Source organism: Ascidia mentula, chromosome 2 (assembly GCF_947561715.1).
Source record: "Ascidia mentula chromosome 2, kaAscMent1.1, whole genome shotgun sequence".
Classification (NCBI taxonomy): domain Eukaryota; kingdom Metazoa; phylum Chordata; class Ascidiacea; order Phlebobranchia; family Ascidiidae; genus Ascidia; species Ascidia mentula.
This window is the reverse complement of record NC_138567.1, coordinates 2,121,490-2,149,111: the sequence shown is the minus strand read 5'-3', so window position 1 is coordinate 2,149,111 and position 27,622 is coordinate 2,121,490. Positions and strand designations below refer to the sequence as shown.

The window sequence follows — 27,622 nt, the reverse complement described above, 5'->3', positions numbered from 1 at the left end:
ATGGATTCCAAACTGCTCAAACTGTCAGCGACCATTTTGCTGTTGAAGCTATTAAGCGTCCAAGGCCAAGGTAACCACAAACAATATTCATAGTTTATTGACAAAATAAGGACATTGTATATGAGTAATAATGCCAAATACAGCGTCACGGATTCATAGTATGCGAATCAGCGCATTGCTTGGTAATAAAGACTTGATGGGACCTAAATATCACCGTTGCAAAAAAACATTTTATATATAATATAGCGCATTATATTATGTTGTTGTGGTGGATATAGTAACCTAACCAAACCTTACATTCCCTTTTTTAATTTTGAAACTTGTGTGTTTTTAATCAGTTTGCAGACCGCAATACGTTGGAGCAGGAGAAAAGATTTTCTTCCTATCACAAGAAGTGACGTCAGCAATTGGAGCCGAGCAATCTTGTAGAGACAGAGGCTCACAACTGGCTCACGTGACCGACCAGAATAGTTACAACAAACTTCTTACTTCCGCGAAACAACTTTACGCTAAAGGTATGAAATGTATTGGTTACATTCCAGCGCTATTCCTAACGCGTTGTGTTCTTTTTTTCAAATTTCTTTTTACCACGACCCAGCAGCCAGACTGAAATTTGTTTTGGCTATTTGTTTGGTGGCAAATTATATCATAAAAACTAAAGCCACATTTTGAGTATTTGGAAAAACACGAAATTGTAAATCTTTAACCCCCTTGACCCCCTCTCTGTCTATATCAACACCCAGACCATTCAAATACTTAAGTATTTGTGTTCAAAAGTTCCCAATCTGTGTTATACTAATATGCCACTCACCTCTTCAATCAAACACGCAGGTGTTGCATTTGTGTGAAAACAAATAACATGATAAAAATAAAGTAAACACTAAAAACGCGGGTGAACAAAAGTGAAAAATGTTGATACAGTGAGGATATCAGTACAATAAAAAATGTGCTCTTTTCTTATGTAGGGTTAGTTACTGTGTGGATGTACAAACGGAATCAATTTTTCCAATATACTTTGATGAAGTTAACGACACCTGGATGGACATCTGTGCTGTACAACAACAAACCGTTCTACTTTCGTCTTAGCGGTGTTAAGTAAGTTTGGAAAACGTACAACTTATTGTCCTAGCATAACAAACCAATTCTTTCGTTCGTAGTTAATTCATGTTGTAATTAAAATAATAATAAAGCACAACAACAAGGATTACACCTGATGAAGCGAGAGGTATTCGCGTAAGCATTTTTTTTATACAAAAGTCAGTCTTCAAAGGGTGCCAAATCAACAGAATTCAGTTCGTAAACTTTTAAAGAAAACTCACAGTCCCGATTGTTTACAGAAATGCTGGAGATAGCCGACTTGTAGCGGTCAACTTTTGTACCACAAACCAAAGATCAAAATGGTCAATACTGGTGAATTCCGATTGTCCTTCTGGTAAGTATTTAATTTATTTAAATGGTCAGTGGCCATTTTCTGCCATGTTAAACAAAACAAATTTTTACCATTTGGCATCCAAGGCATTGTAGCCAAGCTGGATCGGCCACTTTTTCACACTTGGAGCATGAATTTTAGACCTTGCTTCGACTTGTCGGGAAAAAGTGGCTGATCCAGCTGGGCTGCAATGCCTGGGCTGCGGAGCCTGTAAATTTAATTATCTCTTTCCGATAGATGTGATCGCCAAGTAAGGACCGGTGTAGTGGGGCGATCTTATACACCTGTTGTGCGGTTACATGAAACATTTGTGCGTTGCCATTTTCCCTCAGTGAAGTAATATAGTCATGTATAGAAATCATAATATTTTTATAACCTTGCAACACAGCTCAAGGTTGGCCGAAAGACTTCACTCTGTACGCACCGAGCACCTTCCTTCCTGGAACTAAACGACTTTACCTTTATACAAACACAAGGAATTTTGGAACTAAAGCAACCTTTTTGGAAAAGAACAGTACAGATTATAAGTTACTTAATCGCTTGTATGTTTACGGTAAGTTGTTGCCCTTCTTTAAAGTCTTGAAAGAAATCCAAAAAATCTTTGTAGTATAAAAAGTTTAAAACAAATTTGATCCTTTTTTGAAAAAAGATTTGTGGTTGCTCTGCCAGTGAGGCTATTTTGTGACAATCCCAATTACAAGAAAGATTCGAGTAGAAAATAATAACTAAAATCAAACAGATCGAACAGTTTATGTCTTATTTCACAGACATAAATTTGTTGCTTGGTTCGTCTCCTGCTCCACCCAGTGGCCAAACGCAATGTTCACCATCAGTTCTTCATTTGGGTGAAAATTGGGAAAGAGTTTGCGATAAAGATGTGAATGACACAACTTACTTCGCTTGTCAGTACCAGTGTAAGTTTGCATAACGTTAATATTGGTTTCTTTGTCATTTTTGTCAAAGAGTTGCAAACGCTTGGGAGTGGCAACCTTGTAGTGCACATTTCCTTTTGGCTGTATTCTGCTATGACATTTTCGGCTTTCTACTGCGCATTTTGATACATTTCCAGACCTTTAACAACGGGTCTAGCATTATATTTACGTTGCAGCCATTCATGAAAAAAGTTTGCTGCAAAAACGTCAGCAAAATATTTGGTTTGGCCTTTCTCCAAGTATTTTGCACTTTTAGCACAACTTTTTCTTTTAAAAAAAATGTAGAAAAAACGTAATAAACATATTCTTTAATATCGCTTTCGTTTCGTCTTCGATGCCAACAAATGCAATAAACTTTTTATGTATGTTTTTCCTTTCGTTCGGAAATGATCAGTGACAGCATCAGCCGACTACAACTGCCAGGGACTCAACGTAAGATGGGATGGAAATTTAAACAAGATTCCCAACACGAGGAATGGAGACGGAATTATGGTGGAGGTAAGAAATCGTTTTGTTTTTTTTAATTTGCGTTTTATGTCAATCGACGAAGACTTTGCTTGATAAGAATCTGCTATTTAGTTTATGCACACGTCACACGTCACAAATAATTTATGGTCAGCGAGTCAAAAAGTTTGTCCATCCCTGTTTACACAACCTCTTCCGTATAAGTGGTTTTTAGGCACCAGGGCACCGTGATTAGTAGATGTTAAAATTGCTTGGGTTTTCCTGAGTTTGGGAAAACTGTGGTCTGTACGTGACCAATTGCAACTCTTGAAACAAAACGAAACCCAGCACCTCTACTAAGATTTTGTCAATTAGTTCGGAATTGAATTTTTGAACAGTTATCAGAAATACCAAAACTGGTGCGTGCTGGTTTCGAGCCACCGACCTAACGACTGACGCATACTTTTTATTCAACAGATATCGGTGCTCGGAACAAGTTTCATGAGATCAGTCCCGTACAACGTTAAGGCCATCACGTTCACAAATATTTCAAAAGACGCTAATCATATGATAAAGGTAGGTGGCAGCCTTACAAACCAGAAGAAATAACATTGTTTCAACGATGATTGGGGTGTGTACCCAATATTAGTATAAATGGCTGAACTATCACAAACTATTGTTGTTTTGTGCATGAAAACTTTTGCGAGATCGTCATTACGTGGGTTGTAGTAAGAGGGTTCGTGAATTAACGACCATTTTAAAGGGTTCTGGAAGCGTTTTCATTGCTTTGTCAAAGAAAGATGTTCCGTATTAAAATAAACATTCAGTTAACAGCAAAACTGTCGGATTGCACTGAGGTCAACACTTCCACAACGATTCAAGTTGCAAGACTTCCAAAACCTTCCACGTTACGTGAGGCTTACGTCATCAATGAACAAACAGTAAACGTCACCAACAGTGATTGCGTCATGACTCTTAGTGGCGCTGTGTCGCCACAAGCGGGATTCTGCAAACTGGAGGTAAAATCTTTGTCGTTCGATTAAGCTAGGATTATTGTAGAATGGTTGTTTGAAATATTTCAAGTCCCGTGTTTCATTACCGCGGTATTCGAACCTTGGTTATCCTGGCCACGAATCGTGATCAGGTTTTCTTGGTCTTGATGGGTCAGACGCGTTACCGATGTTCCAAATCACTCCTGTTACTGATTTGCATGGTGTTGACGTGTTTGTCGTTCATACAAGACTAAATATTTTAAAGGTGGATGTTCAGGATAATAAGTCCTACCAGTTCGACGTCATTCAATCCCAAGCATCTTTCAACTTTCAACTGAAAGAAATCGACGTGGGTTCATCACTTAACTTAAGAGTAAGGATAATGATGGTTGCCAGAAACTTCTAGGTCTGAATTATTGCGGTCAGATTTCGATTTAAATATGCCAACATGACTTATGTCTTTCCGTTTTGAAATTCCCGCAATTGATGCCGTGAAAGGTTGACGTTTATTCAGTCAACCTTTCACGTCATCATTTGCGGGAATTTATTGATTGCTTGTTTTTGATTGCTAGTTTTATATTTTAGTTAGGACGGATGTTTTTTCTCTACAGGCTTGGGTTGTTGACAATCGTCAATCAAAATGCGATTTAATCATCTGCAATCGCTCACTCGAATTGCATATATCTGTTGTTATTAACACTCAATACAGGTTCTCGCCTACGGTACGTTTTCATCTGTCCCACAACTCAGAGCAACAGTTACTTGTTCCAACCCAACAACAGAAGGTTATTTCTCTTAATTTTTATTTAGATATATGCCGTTCTAAAACAACTTTATTTTGGATTAATTTGTACTAGTTTTTGTTTGCAAAACGCCTTGTTATAACTTTTTTATTCAGCGAATGTCAGCGACATGAAAAAGATTTGGATCGGGATTTTGGTGCCGGTGGTTGTAATACTTCTTATCATTTTTGTCACGCTGTGGGTTTGCTGCTGGAAAAAGTGAGTAGCCTTCCAATCATCGGTTCTATTGGCGAGTGGAATGTGTTGAATGTTACTGCTTTTCACTGTTATAAATATTTGAAAGCTGGAAAAAGTTGCCAATCTACCAGTCCGATTTTCTGCAAGTGTCAACTACATGTGGTTTTCTTTATCAACATATTTAAACAGTGTAACGTTCATCGAACCCACCTATATTTCTCAGCTGTTTGCACTTACATATGTTGGTTGGCGTTGTATTATTTTCTTATTGCCGATTTTCCACTTTCTTTAATCACACAATTTTTGTTTTTGATCAGGCGACGAAATAAGAACCAACCTCCTCCACTCTCAGCGAGCAATTTGAAAGGTTAGTCGTGTTGTCTTCGGACGTTGATTCGCTGATCTGTTAAATCTGATAAATAAGGTTAAACTTGGCAACTTGTGTTTTCAGAGTTCAACAGCCGTTCCTCCGAAGACGCTCTCATGAATCCACAAAAAGCTGTGCGTAATTTTTTTTTGGTTAACCATGCAGCCTTTCAGTCTTTACTACACTGCCAAGAACAGTAAAGTAGAGTGTTACAAGACTGACGCGGCGTATTGTAAAATTTAGTTTTGTAGTTAACATGGACCAACAATACAATCATTTGTTTAGAAGGAAAATGTATTGGAGATGGCATCCATAATCGAACCACAACATCAACAAGAACACGTCTACACTGAACCCAACCAACGTAAGTGGTTTTCTGTGACAACATGATTCTTCCTTGTAATAAGCGATATATATGTTATGTTATTCGAAGAAATATAACCAGGTAAGGGCTTTCGCAATATGGCGATCCTGATGCCTTATTATGCGACGGTACATACGAGGGATTGTAGTTGGTGTGGCACAGCATTGCTTTTTTACCAAAGTTTGCTTAGAAAGTTAGGCATTTATGCAAAAGCTGGACTCAGTGTTGTCGTTGAAAAAGAACGTGTAATATTCTTCAAAATGCGTTGACAAAGTTGATGTTGAAATACAAGGAAGTGTGAGGCTGATCAGATCTGTTTCGTTTCTTCCGTGTTGGCCTAACGTGAAAAACATGCAGCGCTGAAACCTTTGTGGCCGCAAGCCAAACGTGCTTGCAAAGAAAAACGCTGCGATCAGAAATACGACATATTTCCAACCAGCGTTGCGGTAGTCGCAAACTTACAATTCGTTGAAACTGTTCGACCGACATTATTGTAATATAGAGTCGTAATATTCGTTGTCCACTGATAAGTGCATGTGTTTTTTTTTTGTTTCTTAGCAACCCCAAGCAAGTTCGATAATTTCGTCATAAAAGGGAACGATCTTCTAAAATATTTTTGTGAGAATGCAACGGAAAACTTTGTCAACTTCAAAACTCAATACTCGGTAAGCGGTGTTCCACTTTAAACAGATTCGAATGTGGGGAAAAAAGGTAACTAAAGTAAATCCGTATATGGGGTTTCAAGGGGGTGGTTAATTCAATCCCTGGAGTAAGGTCCCACCTTATAAAAAGATATTTGACCCCATTTACCGCTTCAATATCTCAGCATATCTACTTACCGATTGTTCGTAAGTCGTCTGCTTTCGTTTCTTATCCTCATTCTTCCAACCATTTGGTCATAATTTTCTTATTTGCTTTTTGTTTACGTTTTGTTGTATTTTTGTTTTACTCCGCTTAACAGGAAATTTGCCGGAGAAGTGAAGAAAGCAGAAAATCACACAAGGTGGCGGAGTTGCCCCACAACATACAAAAGAACAAGTTCAAGAATATTTATCCATGTAAGTGGTCATTTCGTACACAGCGTATAGGTAGACAAGACCGACTATTTTAGTATAAAATGCTCAGAATTTCAGTTACTCATTTATATCAATTTGAGGATGGAAAGCCTGCTACAATCTGTTTGCAAGCGATTAAGCACTGCGATTCGCCTAATTATAAAGATATATATGATTTTAGATGATGACTCGCGCGTTGTTTTAAGCGGCGGAGAAAGAAGTGATTACATCAATGCGTCTTACATTCAGGTGGTGAAACAATAATAATTAACAATAATTGTCTTTCCATTTTTACAATAAAATAAATGATTCGGCAGTGCTTCATTGGTGTTTTTTATATTCTGTAGTTACTATGATTTTCGCAATACTTTCACAGGAGTTATATTTGTGATACAAAACTTTTAGGTCGTTTAATTCTAGATTTAAAAGTATAAAGAAGTCGCCTGACACAATTTTCTGATATGTTTACGTTTTTTCAGGGTTACCGCAACCCTAGAAAGTTTATTGCATCCCAAGGACCAAAGCCTGAAATGGTGGAAGATTTTTGGAGGATGATTTGGGAGAATCAGACAACAGTGGTTGTCATGCTTACCAACCTCATCGAGTCTGGAAAGGTTTTATTTGATTTTGTTTTGAAATTACGAGTTTGAATTTGCTCAGCCATCCTCACATTGTTTATTGCAAAATTGTTCTGTTGTGCTGGATCGGGTATCGTTGCTACTTGTTTTTTTACAGAAATTCATACAAAAATGACATCGTCACATAAATACTACTTCACATTTCAGTCTAGGTGCGCCAAGTACTGGCCTGACAAAGGTCAGATCTTAACGTTTGGGAAGTTTGACGTGGAATGTTGGGATGAAGTTGGAGTTGGAGGAATTGTTAGAAGGGTTTTGATCATATCCGATGGAATTGTAAGAATATCTTCTATTTTTCGAAAAACTATTTTATTATATGATAAGCAAAGTGGAGCCAATAATATGAATTGTGTAAGCTGCACGGGGTCTGACGGCACTATTGGTTGAGATTTGCTTGGCCATAGTGTTCCCACCTTGCCAGTTTTAACTTAATTGATACGAAAACTGCAGACAGGATCTTCATAATATTTCGACCTGTGGGGTCTCCTCAGTGCAGTTCCCATTGGCTATTTTGGCTCTTTTGCACACATATACGATTGTCACTTCGTTTATATATCGTTAACAATAAGCATTGCTAAGAATGGTTAAACACACATACTGCATGCACTACTCACCAGTGCTCCCCTAATATTGCCACAAAAATATCCCCAGACTCAGCATCAGATCCATCACCTTGAATACCCGTCGTGGTCGGATCGCGATATTCCGATTGTTACGTCAACAATATCATACCTACGTCAGATGGTGGAGAAACTTCACACTGAGGTTCCAATAGTTGTTCATTGCAGGTATTGAGACTAACGTATACAGTAATGCTTTGGGCGACTTGTTTTTTTGATGCCAACTTTTTGTAACGTCATTGATATAATACATTTACAAATAAACCGGTTGCTTGTTTCCATGTTATTAATAAGAAGGAATTTCAGGTAAATAAACTGCTGTTACCACTTATGATGATGGCACCAGCAATTCTCTGTGTGTTGTCAGGATGCTTCAAATACGTACCAATGTGTGGTTACAAATGCTCGTCCAACTACAAATCTTGCTATTGATTTGATTAAACTTATAGATATTGTATTGTGAGTTGCTTTTTTCATTCTTCACAGTACTGGTTCTGGTCGTACTGGAACGTACATAGCATTTGATGTTCTTATCGACGAATTATCAGCTACTGGTCAAGTGAATGTGATGAGAGCCACAATGAAAATGAGAGAGAACAGAACGGAAATGATACAGAATGTGGTAAACGAATATACACACCTTAGTAATTTATGGGATAAAGTATGCAAATTTGTTGTGGAAAAGTACAGAAGGTCGAGCATTTATAAACCAAGCAGAAAACCTCCTTTTTTAAAGAAGTTTCTTTCATGATAATGTATATTTTCTCTATTTTTTTGCACCAACACTTTCGGCGTGTGACGGCGGCTACAAACAAATATCGTCTAGGTAATATAAGTTGTTTGAAATACAGGATCAATACATATTCGTCCACCGGTTGCTGGTCCAACATCATTTCAACCCGGACTCCGACAAAACACTGAAAGAATTTACAGAGATGACAGCAAGCAAGAGGCAAGTTTATTTGTTCATAGATTTGTGACCTACTTTTCCAACACGTTCTTGACAAAACGTTTCCTGATTTCGAGAAATTTGTTTGTCCAAGGATCGTGTAGAAGCAAATAGGTCACAATGATCAGTGAATTGCAGACAGTGCAAACTGTTCCAACCTATCACAGTGGTCCCTCTCTAGTGGTTTGCAGTTTGCAACCCAAAGGATCGACGTTTACTTCCGTAAAGTGAAAAAATGTTTGTCTGGCTATAGTTAACTGGCAAGACCATGCTTGTCACCAGTTGCGCAAAAGAGCTGATAGGACATAACAGAGTACACTGTTTGCAGCTTACGAAAACATTTCTTAAACCTCGGCCATACAGTTACTGTTAAGAAAGCCGTTCTTTGTGCTTTCAGGTCCAAGATTATTTTGAATGAAACTGAAAGACTTGAGTTGATGCAAAAATTACACAACACAACCGAAATAAACGAAGGTAATTTGAAATTCCCACTTTAGGGACTTGCTTGTTTGCATCCTATTTTGTTATCAGATACTAACGTGATATCCATGATTCATCCAACCTATGACAACGTGGTTCCCATGAAGGCTTTTAACTTCACGGTAAGGTTTAAATTTCTGGGTAAACAGTCACGTCATAGCGTGGGCTGTGTGTTGGTATTTAGGCTTTTACATGCACTTGGAAACTTAAGCGCGTTTTACTCAGGATGAAAGTTTTCCTCGTCATTTTATCACAAGCGAAAATCCTGATTCTGATCCTGAAGTTTTTTGGACGATGGTGATTCAGTGCAACGCTTTGACTGTATTTGAACTTGAGGATTCGGTGGGTTGCAGCAGTTAAACCATATTGAAACTAATTACAGTGTGCCACATGGACCTGACAGATACAATTATATGTGTGTTGTGATATCCCAAAGAGCATTGTCTGTTGTTACACCAAGCTCCACAATTTTGCCTTTTTCGCATAAACTGAACAGGGTTTTACCAAATATTTCCTCATCAGAAAACCGGAAGCAAAATTTCGTCACTCGTCCGCAACGATCGCATCATGTTCGGTGACGTCAGTATTGACGTCATGGCGATGTATCACAGAGATGGTTTTGTGCTTCAGGAGCTTTACGTTCAACTAGCCAGCGGAACTTCGGTGAGGGGCTGCTGGGGTTAATTCATTTCCTAACTTATATCTATCTTTTATAAAACAAATTTAGATGCAGCCTATATGAAACGTGTTTGCTTGATACCACAGACTTTTAACAAATTTGACGTTGCCTGCTAGTGTTAAACTTAACGCGGTGCCGCAGTCAACAGCTGCACTGATGGGACCTTGCCGGTCAAAACAGTGTGTACACCCTGTCTGCAGCTCTCAATAAATATTATAGCTCTTTTTCGCATGTATTCAAACAAATTTATTTGACATATTTTCAAAATTTGTGATAACTTGTTTGTGTAGGAGTCTGTGGTGGTGACGCACATATGCAGCCTAAAGTGGAAAGAAGACCACAATCCACCACAACCTACCACTCTCCTTGGCGCAATTGACGTCATCGACCTGTTTCTGAGAGAGGGAAATATGACTAGTTCGAAAGTCCTCGTCCACTGCAGGTATGTAACATGGATGTTGAAGTTTCATGGAGGCAAATAAACCCGTGGATTTGTTGATTTTGAAGCGTTATTATAGTTACGCCGATATGTGTATGAAAAACATAGGGAGACGCAGTAAAGTTTTTAAAGATAGCAAATTATTTTATGCAAATAAGATTTCTTGAAGATTCCCCGCATTTTGACATAACCTAAAGCAGACTTTACTTAATCGGAACACCTTTTTCCAATTGATTATTCAAGTCTTGTTTGGACTTCTTTTAAACAACGCTTCTTTTTAATCTTATGTTCGCAGAGATGGTTGTAAACGATCGGGGATGTTTATTGCGCTCATGAACTGCATCGATCGTCTTAAATCCCAGCAACGCATCGATATATTTCGGGCTGTGGAGGACCTGAGGAGTATTAATCCGAATATGGCGACTGGAAGGGTAAAAATAAATTAATTTGGCTTTCATTTTGTTCAGACCAAAATATATATATATATACTGATTATTTTGCTTCAACCACTGTGAGTGGTTACACAGGCATGCATTTGGTGTCCTTTTGTGTATTACGTAACACTACTTTGAAAGTATAGACAACAGTTTGAATATAAATCTATATTCCCGTGTGTTTTTAACATCACTCTTTTAAATATTGGTTAAAGCAAAACAAAATCAGAAAGGAAATTTTCCAATTATAATTAATTGTAATTGGCTTCGATACGATGAAAAGACCTTGCTCTAATGTTTTCTCTTGAAGGAAATGTACGAGTATTTGTACGACGTGATGTCACTCTTTGCATCAACCTACCACGTCAGCTCGTCCGATAAACCCTGATGAAAGTATCAATTTAAATGCACAATCATGCTTATCAACAAATATATATACGGTTAAAAGACATTGCTTTGCATTTGCTTTGACAGGTCGTTAAACCTTGTTTGTTATAATGTGTCTATGAAATTACAGTTACGCTATAAATATTGTGGAAATATTTAGAACAAGATTAAAATTATGGTAGAAGTATCGACCGCTCATGGGTTTTTCCAATGCCTCATTGAGATTACTTTGAAAGACTTTCCATACTTTAGTTTGTGGATCTCAATTTTATGTAAATTTTCCTATCTATGCACGATATTATAATTCATAGTTTCGCATCGTCCAATTTTCCCTGATCTATGTAGAATTTTATTTAATTCTTTTTTCTTTCTTTCATGTCATCGTTTTGTGGCCATATGTTGGTTTTTGTATTTTTTCATCCAATAAATGATGTAACAGTTGTTCTCTTGTTCGTGTAAAAGGTTAATGCAAAAATATAAGAAATTGGCATTCGATGAAATCAGAACCGAACGATTGCCGCTAAAACATCATGAATACGGATAAAAACTTTGTCTGATGAAAGCTGTCAAAAAGAAAACTTAAAACTTTCGAAAACCAACCTAAATCATATTTTAGATTCCTCTTAAGCAGAGCGAGAGTTCACAAAACAAACCGGTTAAAATTATTTCCGCATTCTGAATAATTCCACGAAAAAGCCAAGCAAGAATGATCTTCGGTAAATAGCTGTTAGTCCACACGGAAATAGTCATACTCTATGACGTAACAACCGTGCACTTAAGTTCAGTGGCGCAACAGAGTTATTTATTTTCACACAAGAGCATGCTAATTTTCATCACATAAATTTCAAATCTAAAAACATTTGAGCTCTTTCCGTCCCACGGAACCAGAAACCCGAAACCGAATTTTTAACATGACGTCACAATACATTGTGTGTGATGGAACAATTGGTTGCTCGAGGGGAGTTGGGCGTGCAGGGAGACGTCGTGATTGGAGTAATTGCACGAGTTTTGATGATTGCGCGAAAGCGTCGCGAAGCAGAAACGAAGCGATGACTTCCGACAAACGTCGCGCGGTTGATAGTGGAGGAATAGATAGGTTGTTCGTTTGTTGCAAGTCACGGTTGCGTTGTCGTTGAATTGTCTGAAGACGTGTTGAAAATGAAGTGTTTATTTAGTTAAAAGTATATTTTCGAGTAAGTGAAGTTAGAAACCTAAAAATAATTCATCGAACAAACTTTACGGTTCACTTTTCCTTAGTGTACGCAATGTTGGTTAATGCAAGTGAAATGTTTCATGCAGCCTAAAGGATTTCGCCAAACTAAATCAAATTTTGTTGTAACCAGTAGGTTTATTCATAGGAAGTCATCAGAGCTTCAGTGTCAAATTGCTCTTTACATGAAACCTAAAAATATTAACCAGTAAAGGAAAATATATTTTTGATCCTTGGGATATCAACGCACTAAAGCGGAAATGCACTAGGCAATCGTGAAAGACAATAGTTAATCAAACGACAAAGGCCTAATGTTGATTTATTACATAAGCCCAGCTGTGTTAGAGACAGGATATTCACTGAGACACGAACCGGTTGTCTAGTGACGTCACGTGCACGCTCGATGTACATTAAATGACGTACGGCATTCATTAACATATTGGCGCGTGGTTATTCCATCAGCTACGAGCGAGATACAACCGAAAAAATTGCTGCTTTGTTTTGTTTAATTGATGTGTGGAATTTATGATTCTAGAAATTCGTTGATGTTTAGCTTTGTCAAATTGTTTTTAACATGGAAACACTGGGATCTGCTATACTGCAGGCAACGTTGATTTAATTATTCCTGCTTGAGCAACACGTACAATTTAAAGGATCGCAAAACAACAAAATATCAAGTTGAACAAAAAGTGTTGGATAAGGATTTTCAGAATTTCTCTGTTGCTTTAATATGTAACATTATAGCAGCCACTTAAATTATAGTCTGCAATCTTGTCACTAAAATGCATTGTATCAATAAACGATTCAGCATATTTTACAGCATTGAGTCAATACAAAACCTTGGTCTTATTTATATGTCTTTTATTTTTTGTGAGCAGCGGATGGTGTAGGGCGCAGATGGAATCAAACATTCATGATTTTTTAACACTGTGTCTATGTTGAAAACTTGAAAATGTTTCATTTAGTTTTTATTTTGTCAATTTCGTCACTGTCAATCGTTTATGGACAAGGTAAACTGACAAAATTCAAGTGTTCCTTTATGTAATATACATGTATTTGAAAAGAATGTATTATGTTTTTTTTAAGTTTTACTGCTTTTCTGAGCGACGTACCAAAGTGTTAATTTTCCAAAACATAGAAGTTATCATGGCCTGTTGCAAAACTTGTGCGTTTTTATTCAGTTTGCAGACCGCAATATGTTGGAGCAAAAGGGAAGATTTTCTTCCTATCACAAGAAGTAACGTCAGCAGTTGGAGCCGAGCAATCTTGTAGAGACAGAGGCTCACAACTGGCTCATGTGACCGACCAGAATAGTTACAACCAACTTCTTGCTTCCGCGAAACAACTTTACGCTGAAGGTATGAAGTGTATGCAATGATTATATTCGAAAAGCTTTTCCTTCGACATTTTTTGAAGTTTTTTCATGAAATTGTTTTATCCAACCACAGTTGTTTGGACAAAATGTTGTACGATTTTTTCAATGAAATTCACAAATCTTAAAATTGATTTCAAGTCGGCTTCATGCCCTAATGCAGTAATTTGTCATATGTCCTTTTGTGAAATGTGAAAAACCCCAGTTTGCATGGTTTACATCGGCAATAAATTGAAGGAACTAGTTGCATTTTTCAATAATTTTCCAAGAATTAGTATATTTACATTGTTACTTACACAATAGCTCCTTCTCTTGATGTTCACAACCCTATTGATAATCATATGGTGCTATGATGTTGTATTCGAAACGCTTGTCCTGCCGCGTTATGTTCTTTTTTTCAAACAGTAGCCAAACTGATTTTTTTTGTGGATTTAGTAAAGTTGTTTTTTAAAGCATCACTACACGAAGCAGAATGATGTGAGAAGACGAGCTTGATGGCAAATAATTATATTATAAAAACTAAAGCCATATTTTGGATATATGAAAAAAACACACTTACAAATCTTAACCCCCTTAGCCCCACAAATGACAAGATTAAAATAACGTAAACACTCAAAACGCGGGGAAATAAATGAAACAAATGTCGCACATATGTTGATACAGTGAGGACACCAGTACAATAAAACATGTGCCTTTTTCTTATGTAGGGTTAATTACTGTGTGGATGTACGAAAAGAATAAATTTTTCCAATATTCTGCAATGAAGTTACAAACACCTTCTGGATGGACTCCTGTGTTGTACAACAACAAACCGTTCTACTTTCATCTTAGCGGTGTTAAGTAAGTTTGGAACACAGACAATTTCTTGTCGTAAAAAACAAACCAATTTTTTCGATCATGATTACAGCATTTTGTAATTAAACCAAATGAAGCAAAACAATCAAAGAAAACTCACAGTTACTATTGTTTACAGAGATGCTGGAGATAGCGAGTTGGTAGCGGTCAACTTTTGTACCACAAACCAAAGATTAAAATGGTTAATACGGGTAAAATCCGATTGTATTTCTGGTGAGTATTCAGTTTATTTCCATGTTCGGTGCCCATTTCAGCCATGTTCAGCAAAATTTTAATTTATACCATTTGACAGTCAATGCATTACAGCTTAGCTGGATCGACCACTTTTTCACAATGTGAGCATGAATTTCAGACCTTGCTGAGACTTGTCGGGGGAAAATCTGGTCTGATTCAGCTAGGCTGCAATGCCTGGACTGCGGGGGCTGTAAACCTTACGTTCTCAACATGATAGATGTTTATTGCCAAGTAAGGACCTGCGTAGTGGGGCGATCTTATATATGCCGGTGCATGATCATTTACCCTTAGTGAAGTACTATAGCCAATTTTGAAAATTATAATTATTTATGTAACCTTGAAACACAGCTAACGGTTGGCGCAAAGACTTCACTCTGTACACACCGAGCACATTCCTTCCTGGAACTAAACGACTTTACCTTTATACAAACACAAGGAATTTTGGAACCAAAGCAACCTTTTTGGAAAAAAACAGCACAGATTATAAGTTACTTAATCTTCGCTTGTATGCTTACGGTAAGTTTTTGTCCTTACAAAAACTGTAAAGAAAAGTCAATATACGTACAAAAAAAGCCATAATAATTGAGAGATGAGACCTAACAGGTTAAAACAGTGCGTGTGTACCATGTCTGCAGCTCTCAAAAGTCAATATAGTGCAAAAAAAATGAAACAGGTGTTTTATTATTTCTTAGAAAGAAAGATTTGTAGTTGCTCCACTAGTGAAGGTTATGTTGTGATAATCCCAATTATGACGATTCAAGTAAAAAATAACAACTAAACATCATTCTAACAATGATCGAACAATTTATGTCCTATTTTACAGACATAAATTTGTTGCTTGGATCGTCTCCTACTCCACCCAGTGGCCAAACACAATGTTCACCATCGGTTCTTCACTTGGGTGAAAATTGGGAAAGAGTTTGCAACAAAGACGTGAATGACACAACATACTTCGCTTGTCAGTACCAGTGTAAGTTTGCGTAACGTTGGGATTGTTTACTGAAATTATCTTTGTCATTTTCGTCCGTAGTTTTCATTTCCTTTTGGCTGTAATCTGCGATGATATTTCCGGCTTTCTACTGCGTATTTTAACACATTTCCAAACCTCTAACAGATCCAGCAGTATATTCACGATGCAGTTGACTGCAAAAAACGCAAGCAAATTTTTTTTTGCTTTGGCATTTCTCTTTTCACTCGTTTTTTTCCTTTTGAAGGGACTAGGGTTTACTTCAGTCAATAATGAAAACGAATTTTTTATTATCAATTTTGTTCGATCGTTAATGCCAATAGAGGGTATAAATTTTCCATCTTTGTTTTATCGTTCGTAATGGTCATTGACCACACCAGTAAAATATGTCCAAAAAAACTTTTGACAGTCGAATTGCAGGGAACAAGTTCCTTTTTTCTCACACAAACTACAGACGTTGATGATGAAATACGATGCAAAATCTGGAAAAATATGCCGAATCTGGATATGCTATATATTTATTTTCACTTTTGTAATGATCAGTGACAGCATCAGCCAGCTACAACTGCCAGGGACTCAACGTAAGATGGGATGGAAATTTAAACAAGATTCCCAACACGAGGAATGGAGACGGAATTATGGTGGAGGTGACAAATCGTTTTATTTTCATTTTATTTTATTCTTCTTGATCACATTTACGTTTTGATTGTGTTTCTCATGATTTGGAGTCAACGATCTACGCATTAACGCCGTTTTGTGTTCGACAGATCTCTGTTCTCGGGACAAGTTTAACGAGATCGGTTCCATACAACGTTAAATCCATGACGTTCACAAATATTTCAAATTACACTGATCACATGATCAAGGTGGGGTCATTTTAAGTTATTTTGTTGTTGCAACAGGAAACATGATTGTATGTTGTTGTTACGGACAGGCATATTGTATTTCAAATATTCTGTTCTTCTGTTGCCATTAAACGTAATCTTTTAATTCACCAACGTTTCGCCTGCCGTTTAGCTACAGGCTTCTTCAGGGACATGATTCTGTTTCCTGGTTGAGGCCGAATTTATCTGCGCCTCCAGTCTATAAATGAGCGACTCCATGGATTTCGACTGAAAATTATTAAAATTTTATATTCAGTTAACAGCGAAACTGTCCGATTGCACTGACGTCAACACTTCCACAACGACTCAAGTTGCAAGACTTCCCAAACGTTCCACGTTACGTGAGGCTTACGTCATCAGTGAGCAAACAGTAAACGTCACCAACAGTGATTGCATCATGACTCTTAGTGGCGCTGTGTCGCCTCAAGCGGGATTCTGCAAACTGGAGGTAAAATCTATTTCGGTCGATTATGTTAGGGTTGTTGTTAAAGGGTTGTATTACCAAGGGGTTCGAATCCCGCGAATCCCTTCCGCTTTTTTACCCCACTGGGATTTGAACCTAGAGTACGGCAGACGTAGGATATCCTGCTGGCCACAAATCCCGATCAGGTTTTCTTCTTGGCATATGGGTCGGTCGCTTGACCGATGTTGCTAACTTCTGCTGCTTATTTGCCAACAGCGCCACCGAGCGTGTTTGTCATTTTCATGCCAGACTAAATATTTTCTTTTTACCATAGGTGGATGTCCAGGGTAATAAGTCCTACCAGTTCGACGTCATTCAGTCTCAGATATCTTTTAACTTTCAACTTAAAGATATCGACCCTGGTTCATCACTCAACCTAAGAGTAAGGGTGATTAGTAGTGTTTTAATGAAAGTCCTACTGTAAGGGGTATGTCTTAACTTGTTATGATATTTATAGTTATGACAACGTTACAATCGCTAAACAAGACTGACATATTATGAGTACATATTCTATAGCTTTAAGCTTTACACGTATTATTCAGGTTCTCGCATACGGTACGTTTTTATCTGTTCCACAACACAGAGCTACTGTTGCTTGTTCCAACCCAACAACAGAAGGTTAGACACACCGTCTCTAAATCGATTTAGTGCTATATGCCTATATATCCCAGTTATACCCACACATCTAACACTATCATGTAAATTCTGTCGTTGCGATTAGTTGCAGGACAGACAATTTTAACAATAATAATCGTGTTTTGGGCAATTTATATCCAAGCAATTTTCACAAAGAATGTTGCCGCTTCAACATCAGTGTTTTTGGGTAGTTTTCATTTTGCATTTTGCTCCAATTAAAACAACATTCACATTATTTCGGTGCTAACGTAAGTGTTTGTTGATTTTCAGCAGCTACAAGTGACTCTAAAGGTGCATTGGTTGGAGCTCTGGTCGCCGTTGTAATACTTCTTATTATAATAGTTTTGGTTGTTCTACTCTACTACAAAAAGTAAGTTAGTTACGGCATCAAGGAATTTGCAATTTCTGCCTGCACTTAACCTCATATCGCTTTTATAAAGTTTGTTTGGTCTGATATTTTATGGTCTGATGATTTATACAAAACCTCGATCAACCTAATTTGTTTAGGCGGAAAAACAAGAATTTCCCCAAACTTTCAAAGTTCCGGTCGAAAGGTATAAGTTGTAAGCTATTCAAACACACTTTCATGCTGACGTTTTTTCGTGTAAAGATTGGAATTTAAGCATGATGAACTGACAATAATTTAAACAGCTGATGCCGAAATTTAGCTTAAACTAAAAGATAATAAAAGTGTTTGAGCTCATGTTTCTGACCGTGTAAAAGATTACCTTAAAAAGGGCAATCCATCGAACCTATTTTAACCGCAAGTGGTTTGATGTTCATCTAAACATTCTATGGCCTATTTACAGTCTTCCACTGATTTTTTCATGTTACGATTTTGACTGAATAGTACATTTTGCACTTGGAGATCTACAACCTGCTAGAAAACTTGTGTTTTTGTTTTGCAGCGAGCAACAATCGCACTTCAGAAATCTTCAGGACTCATTCGAACCCACAGGAAACTGTGCGTATTACTGATTGTTTTTACTCCTGTCTGCCTCATCTGATTGCGAGAATTCTTTGTGGTTATAAATAGTTTTATACTTATCATTACTGTGGTAACATGTTGTATATTATATAAAAAGTAGGCAACGTTGATCACGAATTAAAGGTCCAGTATTACTAACTGCTTAATAAAAAGTTTTTACATCTACTTATGACATCATCTGTAAATCAAACACAGGCGTTTTTTATGTTAGTTTGTGTTACTCGTATCGTAGATGTTGAGTATATTGAGACTTGTTTCAGACGATTAACATTATCGAAATTCCGCCAACCCACAAACAACAACAAAGTCAACAGCAACAAACGAAGCGGGAGTCATACAAAAGTAAGTTACGTCATCAAGTCTCGAATAAATATTGAAGGAATAAATTCAGAAGTTTGCTAAAATAAAATGTTTGCCATGCTTATATCTATGTTAGTTATAAAACAGGCCGTTCAAATAGTGCTGCTTCGCATTCCTAGTAATAACCTTTTAAGGCGTTGTTTTTGCAACAGTATAGCAACCTATAAATTTTTCTGCCTTTGCTAAGATTCAATGTTTACGACGATATAGCATGAATGAAAATGAATCCCTCTGTTTAATATTATTAGAAAAATACTGTATCAGAAAACTTAAGCAAACCTTGCTTGCAAATGAAAGATCCTTTCCGACACTTGTGGTAAACAAAACCATTGGATTAAATAGTGTTGGTAAGAACACCAGCTGCTTGTAAAACACAGCGTTCTCTTTTATGACTCTGATATTCTTAGCAACACAAGCAAAGTTTGACAACGTCGTGATCAAAGGAAACCAACTGCTGAAATGTTACTGTGACAATGCCACAGACGAGTTCGTTAACTTGAAACTTCAGTACACGGTAAGTCCGTTTTCCCGCCCACTTAATTACTTGATATGTCAAACTGTTGTTTATTTATTTTATTGATTAAGTTCTCCCGAGTACACATTGAGTGCTACAGTTGTTTGTTATTCTCGGTGAACCTGTTGTAAACACAACTTAAATACAAAATTAATAGCAGATAGGAAGAATTATAAGCACACACACACACACGAATTTCCCCCCGAAATGGCTTCGGTAAATGATTAGCGGTAAAACAGCAGGAATGTGGTTTCGATCAAAAATTTGTCCACGCTCCAATCAGTTTGTGTTCCATATCCACTGTAACTCCATCCAGCGAAGTCCCCGCAAAAGTTTGTTTGGTAGTTGTAACCCGTCGATCCAAAACATGCGCACGCAGTATATTCATATGTTCCGCTAACTTGCACACCAGGACACATAGCGTAAGCGTTGTTGTTGTTGTTTAAGGCTCTGAACTGTAAAAATTCTGTTTGTACTTTGTTCAGTATGTTAATTACAGGCTAATTACTTCAATAAATCCTGGGGTTAAATAGGGTTGGGTATTTAGGCCAAAATGGCTAACCACATCTCCACCATTTCCCACGTCAAATTCAACAGGAATTGCCGGTCCACTGTCTTGGTATTCTCCAGACACAATGGGATAATAATGCTTGTATAGATTGTATAAGTTGCAGAGGTGGTTCTGTACCTAAGATAACTGTCTGATCTCCACTTTTCAAGCGGTGTTTCGTTGGGTACCTTAACGATAAGTGGGTTTGAAAACAACATTGTCCGATGGCAATACAGGGCCAGGGTTATGCGGACCAGTCTTTTACAGACAAACGTTGCTACATGGAAGAACAATTGATGTGGAATACTTATTATCCACATTTGCTTATAACGGTTTTTTTCTTACCTGCCATATCATGAGGTTTTGGGCAACAATATCAAAATATCCCGGGTTTTTAAAATCGTCGTCGGTGGCTGAATCAACATTTCCATACGTGTTTTGATTCATCCAGTTCTCGGCTCTTGGTTGTAAGGACGAGGCCCCTTGTTCACTCGACCATTTGTCTCCCGGGGTACATCTACCGTTCGTCTGAGCGTTGTTTTCATGAATAGAAGCGATGAGAGTCCAACCACCTCCATTTGTTAACATGTCACAGTAGGTCTGGTATTGGAACCCCCTCGAGTCTTCCAACGTGTAGATCCCACTTAATGGTCGACTGATTGAGTTCAGCAAGACGTCCTGACACGAACTGTTTGAGACTGAACACACAAATAAACCTTTTTACGTCGTATTATTGATCTCTAAATCATTACACCACAAAGTAATTTACAACTGTTCATCACAAAATACCACAAACATATGTTCGAAACGTACCTGCCAGCGTTGTTGCAAGTTGCATCAACAGCACGAAACTGATTTGTTTCATCATTTTGAAATTCGTCGTTCGGCTAATTTCTCTAATGAAAATCACGTTCAAGGCACGACGTCTTATATAGAACCAACGTCTATAGTGAAAGTAAACATTATAGCCCTTTTATTTGACATTCAACTTGTTACCCAGTACCACAATTTTACGTAGTTACCCAGGGTGAACAGAAGCAAAACAGTTTCTGGGTTACACTTGTTTCTGAGTAACGTCAAAATACAATGGGTTTTTCCATCTACTTTCCATGTGGGCGCTTGTGTATCTTCCAGTTACATAAGCAAAACGGCTTAAATTCATGTCATGCACACGATTGGTCGATAAAAGATTTCGCAAACTTTGAGCTTGACCAACGAAATACCGAAAAAATATTTTGAAATTTGAATCTTACTGTTATTACTGTGTTTAACAATTTAAACCTGTGCAAAATTTTCTTGTTCATATATTTTTGGCACATTTTTTAGGTTTTGCAACATTTAACCTACAACATTGTATAGCTCAGACCGAGGATTCTATTGCTATTTCTCGTTGACATTTACTGTAACTTTTCGCACACCTGTTTCTAGATGTCGCAGAACAAATAATATCCATTAGTGGCGAAATACGTTTGAAATAAACTTCTTTGTTATTGTCTGCAGGAAATTTGTCGCTCAAGCAAAGAAAGCGGAAGATCGCACGAGGTGGCGCACTTGCCCCACAATAAGAAGAAAAACAGATACAAGGATATTTACCCGTGTAAGTTGATGTTCGTAAAGCAATTATTGCAATGCGGGAGTTTATGAAATATCCCCCGGCAATGCACAAAGGATCTTGCTGTATGACAACCGAAAACGTCGAAGGAAAAAAAAACTAAAAATGTTGATTGCAAGAATAGCCCCGTCAGTAAGGCCGGGTCCACACTCACGCTTTGCGCCGGCGGATTCTTTGTTTGTTTCATTATACGCCGGCGTGCGGGCATACGCTCGGGACATTGAAACAAACAAAGAATCCGCCGGCGCAAAGCGTGAGTGTGGACCCGACCTAACAATTTGCCATGCATCCCGACTATAAATCAGAAAACAACATTCGACCTAATTCTAATTAACTGCTTGTCATTGAGAAATAGTAAGACTCGATAGATCGAACCGGAATGCACTACCTTCAGATTATTGGCGATTTTCAGTATGTTTGGTGCTTACCCAGATTAATTAGTTTACTCTCAATTGTCAACAGATGACGATTCTCGTGTAATATTGAGTGGAGATGAAAATAGTGATTACATCAACGCTTCGTACATCCAGGTAAGTTTACCAACTTTCAACATGTTGTTTATATTATTATTTTACTTTGCTGTTTTTTCTCGACTTTTTCGAAAATTAACGAACTTAATCGAATTTAAATACGTTCAATAATCTTACAAACTCCCTACTACGAAAAAATGTAGTCATATAGTCCGTATATACTTTTATTGTTTGTATTATTTTTAGGGTTACCGAAACCCTAGAAAGTTTATTGCATCCCAAGGACCAAAGCCTGAAATGGTGGAAGATTTTTGGAGGATGATTTGGGAGAATCAGACAACAGTGGTTGTCATGCTTACGAACCTCGTCGAGTCTGGAAAGGTTGGGTTCAAATAACTAAATTCATATCAGGCTCACATCGTCTTTACAAATTGTACTTAATTGCCCGACGGTTGCTATAAAAGAAAGTAATAATTTAATTAAAACTCCTGCAAGGTTTAACAACATTACAAATGGCGAAGGGAACGTTTGTGTTATAGATCGTTTAGTTGGAAAAAATATATCCTTGCTGTGTTCAGCTTTGCCCCGCGTTCACGCAAAAGTTGCCGATACTTGACTTACGTCATTGCGTTGCGAAACTTGGACCAGAAAACTTATGACGTGCTTCCTATTTCAGTCCAAGTGCGCCAAGTACTGGCCTGACAAGGGCCAGATCTTAACGTTTGGAAAGTTTGAAGTGGAAAGTTTGGATGAAGTTGGAGTTGGAGGAATCGTTAGGAGGGATTTGATCATAACCGATGGAATTGTAAGAACTTGTCTCGGAAGAATATTGCGAATTTTGCAACTGCAACGATTATTAAAAACATAATTAGAATGCCATTGGGTGCTACATTGTCCTTGCTGACAGAAATCAGCATTATTTGCAAGTATAGGTGCTTGGCCAAATGGAATAAAACTTATCCAACATTTGCGCTTCGAATCAAGTAGACTTGATGTGTATGGAACAGAGAAAATGTTCCCTGACATGATTTGCCTGAAAAAATAACAACAAACATTTTATTCCAGAATCAAAGTCATGTTTTTCAACTGCAATACACCTCGTGGCCAGACCACGATATTCCAATCATGACGTCAACAATGATGTATTTGCATCGCATGGTGGAGGAATTCGATACCGGAAAATCAATAGTTGTTCATTGCAGGTAGGTTTATTTGCATACAAACTTAGTGTCATAACAACCATTGAAAATCATCTCATTCAGACGCTATACCTTCATTAAAAAATCATAGAATGATGTTGAAAATCGTCGTCATTATATTTCTATGTAATTTCAAATATTACTATAACAACTTTGTGTCAACGCTTCCAGTTTTAGAAAACATGTTTCGCTTTATTAAGGCATTATCAGTTCTTATTCAAATAGAATATTGAAAGTGAAATTACACTTGTGTCACGTGAGTGTTGCTGCGGTTAGGTGGATTTCATGAAGTCAAGACATTTTCATTTCTATTTCTATGTTATATATTTTACGCCAATCTAATATTTCAGTGCCGGTGCTGGTCGTACTGGGACGTACATAGCATTGGATGTTCTTGTCGACGAATTATCAGCTACTGGTCAAGTGAATGTGATGAGAGCAACAATGAAGATGAGAGAGAACAGATCCGATATGATACAGAATGTTGTAAGTTCTGGTTAACATGTCTTCTTTTGCAACCACTAGATTTAGGGACGAACAGGTTCACCCCTCTTTTTGCAGTATTTCATTTTTTTAAGGCTAAATGTAAGGAACCGATATTTTGCCCAGAAACAGTTGTGGTTCCATTCATAAAGCACACAATGCTCTGTATATATTAACTACCTGCTCTCACTTAAATCTTTTGTACAGAAACAATACATCTTCGTACACCGGTTACTTGTGGAACATCACTTTAACCCGAACTCTGACAGAACACTGAAAGAATTCAAGAAGGTCACAGCAAACAAATGGTAACTTTGCAAGAATGCGCTTAGAATTTTTTAACTAAAATTATACGTCAATGAATGACAAAAATTGTCTTTTTATTTTCTCTGTTAGAATTTCTTCATTGAATTTGACTGTTAAAATTCTCTGTTAAGATATCACGAAAATCTCAGCAATGTACAAATCGTATTCAATACAACCGAATGTTTGCCTAATTCAGTATTTTTCAACCTTTTTGACCCACGGAACACTTTTTTTATTGAAATAATCTTGCGAAGCACAAAATTGTTGGAACTACTGCGGCATTGTACTTATCCAGCAACAGGCTCGCGCAATTACATTCTTATTATTACAAAACGAATCTTATTGTTTCACAACAATAAATGAAGCAACTCGCGATGCAATATTCAAACTTGTGATAGTGGATAATTACTTTTTTTTTAAAAAAGTGATTTTTGCCCCGTGTTCCACGGAACATCAGTCAAACTAATAAATTTCTTGCGGAACACCTTACGATCTTTCACGGAGCACTGGTGTTCCGCGGAACACCGGTTGAAAATCACTGGCCTAATTAACCAAGTGGTAAAAAACACTAATTTATTTTATTAAACTTTTAACAGGCCAAGCATAATTAAAGGTGAGTTTAAGAGACTTGAATTCCTCCAGGAGTTGCACATTGCAAGCAACAAATCAAACCAATATGACGAAGGTAAGATTACGTCTTTTATCTAAAAAAATGTAGCCAGTAGAAGTTACAAATTACCATAGAGTGTCTTAACTGGGCACAAACCATTAACAAAAACAAAATTTGCGTCACAGACATAACAGGTTTTCATGCTTAGTTAACAAAAATTAAATGAAACATCTACTACAATTTAGTTAAACTTACACATAGGACGTTTTTTTATATTTTATAACAGCAGTAGTTGGTAAGAAAAAGCAAATCTAAGAACAGCGCACACTTGGATAATTTGTGCTTCTTTGTCGTTAGATCCAAACGTGGTAACTGTGGCTCATCCAATCACCAATAATGAGGTAGCGTTGAACGCATTCTATGTCGAGGTAAGCCATTGTTATGTGTTAAGTTAACCAAGCACCATAGCCCCATATGTAAAGTTTTACGTTGCACTCGTTTTAAACACGATAAATAAATCGGTTTGATGCTGGTTACGCTTTAAAAATATTTTTAAACAGTATGTTGAAAATCCAATATTTGGACGGCGGAATTTTGATAGTAACTTCTTTAATTATTAGGCAAAACATCTATTCTACTGTTTTAGTAATTCTTTTATATCGTATCTTCTATGGAGTCTCGAATAACATCTGCCTGGTTTTATTTAAAAGGACCGAAGTTTTCCTCGTCATTTTATCACAAGCGAAAATCCTGATTCTGATCCTGAAGTTTTTTGGACGATGGTGATTCAGTGCAACGCTTTGACTGTGTTTGAACTTGAGGATTCGGTGAGACAAAAGAAAATAATTCAGTGCTAAACTGGTCCAGTTGTTAAATTTAGATAAGTAACTGATTTTCTTGATCAAGGATAAAACTGATTTTACTATTTTATAATTTGTTTTATTTACGCGTATATGGAGTGATGATATATGATTTTCACCAGGAAACTGGCACCAAACTTGCGTCACTCTTTGAGAACGATCGCATCATGTTTGGTGACGTCAGTATCGACGTCATGGCGGTGCATTACAGAGATGGTTTTGTGCTTCAGGAACTTTACGTTCAACTAGCCAGCGGAACTTCGGTGAGTCGGAATTCGAAATTTCTTATTTAACCTCTGTTACTGTATTTCTTGCATTGTTTTCGTGTTCACGTGACACGTCATTGAATCGTCATTGGTGATGTCACGAAACGGAAAAATGTGTTTTTTACTTTTTTTCGATTGCAAACTTGTGATACCTGCACGAAGGTAGCTGTTAAATGTAAGTTGCGTTTAATGTATTAATTATTTTAACTCATAAATTCTTTTCTTTTTGAATAAAATGACATCAAACTATAACACCAACATTTTCTAATCTTCTGAAGGAACCTGTGGTGGTGACGCACATTTGCGGCCTAAAGTGGCAAGAAAACCACAATCCACCACAACCTGCCACTCTGCTCAGCGCAATCGACGTCATCGACATGTTTGTGAGTGAGGAACCCATAAGACGAGTGAAGTTGCTCGTGCACTGCAGGTGTTTGTATGAACAATAACAGGTTAACCCATAATCACTATCTCACGTTCATTTTCACTCTTATGTTCGCAGAGACGGTTGTACGCGATCGGGGATGTTCATTGCGCTCATGAACTGCATCGATCGTCTTAAATCCCAGCAGCGCATCGATATATTTCGGGCTGTGGAGGACCTGAGGAGTATTAATCCGAATATGGCAAACGATCGGGTGAGGGCTGGTTGAAATATTGTGTCAGACAACGGATCTATCAGGACTCCCCTCGTATCAACCTTTTTCCAGCGTCACTTGTAGTGCGTGACACAAGTGGAGATTTCACACAATAAATTACAACATAAATATATATGTGTCTATAATGAGGTGACACTAGCTTGACATCACAGCATTCTATTTTGCCGTTCTTAGCTTGTCGATTTGGCAACTAATAAGAAATAGCCAAAAAAGGCCAATTCCGTTGAATGACTTAATTTAGTAACCATTACCAGTAGCAATTTCTACTTTTATCAAGTAAGACAAAAATTGTGATAACCTGACTTATTTACGTAATTCTTTCCTGGGATAGCTTATGTATTTTTTATTCTAATTCCAAAAACATAAAACTATGAGCAAATACTATGATTACGCTTATTAAAAAGAAAACACGCCTTCTACCTAAAATCCAGATCATTTAATTCTAAAATATCTGCTATTAAAAAGTTGACAAACCTAATATTGAGGTGATCATACAATTCGCAACAATTTTTTTACATTTCGAATTGTATTTCTATTTACAGGAAATCTACGGGTATTGCTACGATGTGATGTTACTTTACGCATCAATATATGACCCCAAGGTGTGACTCAACTAACACCACAGTGAAAGCTAACTTTATTACTTCATCTGATTTCATGCTTTGGATTTGTGCCAATGCAAGAAACATTTGTCTGTTAAATGTTTTGAGCGTTCACGATTTATCGTTTTATGATCTCTATGTTTCTACTGCTGCCACTTGTGTGTATTTTTATCGCCCCACTGTTTTTCACCAACGCAAAGCACTTCTGTCACCTTTTCTCTTCAAACTTACGGTTTTACATTCATTAAAAGTTGTTATTAAAAACTGCGTCATTTTCTTCAAAACCAAAATGCAAAAATCAATGCTAACTGCCTCGTGGAAATGTAGAACCAG

The 27,622-nt window shown here is 37.3% G+C and overlaps 3 protein-coding genes and 1 pseudogene across 3 annotated transcripts; 3 read left to right on the top strand and 1 right to left on the bottom strand.

The window, feature by feature from the left end:
- LOC145889126 (uncharacterized) lies at nucleotides 1-3,848 on the top strand. The gene is made up of 9 exons (XM_082980008.1): nucleotides 1-70; nucleotides 339-515; nucleotides 966-1,095; nucleotides 1,338-1,432; nucleotides 1,818-1,982; nucleotides 2,197-2,343; nucleotides 2,756-2,859; nucleotides 3,283-3,381; nucleotides 3,633-3,848. The coding sequence occupies exons 1-9, from the start codon at nucleotides 1-3 to the stop codon at nucleotides 3,846-3,848; spliced, it is 1,203 nt and encodes a 400-aa protein (XP_082836134.1).
- Nucleotides 3,849-3,984: 136 nt separating this feature from the next.
- LOC145889124 (receptor-type tyrosine-protein phosphatase C-like) lies at nucleotides 3,985-11,389 on the top strand. The gene is made up of 21 exons (XM_082980007.1): nucleotides 3,985-4,170; nucleotides 4,507-4,582; nucleotides 4,696-4,798; nucleotides 5,095-5,144; nucleotides 5,229-5,278; nucleotides 5,430-5,508; nucleotides 6,067-6,173; nucleotides 6,470-6,566; nucleotides 6,745-6,812; nucleotides 7,043-7,177; nucleotides 7,349-7,477; nucleotides 7,859-7,989; nucleotides 8,308-8,443; nucleotides 8,673-8,773; nucleotides 9,168-9,244; nucleotides 9,302-9,372; nucleotides 9,476-9,592; nucleotides 9,773-9,913; nucleotides 10,220-10,371; nucleotides 10,664-10,799; nucleotides 11,113-11,389. Exons 1-21 carry the CDS (start codon nucleotides 3,985-3,987, stop codon nucleotides 11,188-11,190), a joined length of 2,220 nt encoding a protein of 739 aa, XP_082836133.1. The 3' UTR covers nucleotides 11,191-11,389.
- Nucleotides 11,390-15,806: 4,417 nt separating this feature from the next.
- Nucleotides 15,807-27,539, top strand: LOC145889082 (receptor-type tyrosine-protein phosphatase epsilon-like). Its single transcript, XM_082979965.1, has 25 exons — nucleotides 15,807-15,830; nucleotides 16,371-16,474; nucleotides 16,595-16,693; nucleotides 16,968-17,159; nucleotides 17,449-17,556; nucleotides 17,717-17,792; nucleotides 18,081-18,180; nucleotides 18,318-18,364; nucleotides 18,719-18,774; nucleotides 19,059-19,140; nucleotides 19,566-19,672; nucleotides 21,723-21,819; nucleotides 22,297-22,364; nucleotides 22,551-22,685; nucleotides 22,981-23,109; nucleotides 23,370-23,506; nucleotides 23,854-23,989; nucleotides 24,194-24,294; nucleotides 24,889-24,977; nucleotides 25,260-25,330; nucleotides 25,613-25,729; nucleotides 25,885-26,025; nucleotides 26,307-26,458; nucleotides 26,531-26,666; nucleotides 27,230-27,539. Exons 2-25 carry the CDS (start codon nucleotides 16,466-16,468, stop codon nucleotides 27,293-27,295), a joined length of 2,451 nt encoding a protein of 816 aa, XP_082836091.1. The 5' UTR covers nucleotides 15,807-15,830; nucleotides 16,371-16,465; the 3' UTR covers nucleotides 27,296-27,539.
- On the bottom strand, nucleotides 19,897-20,909 carry LOC145889084 (intelectin-1a-like; annotated as a pseudogene).
- Nucleotides 27,540-27,622: the final 83 nt, after the last annotated feature.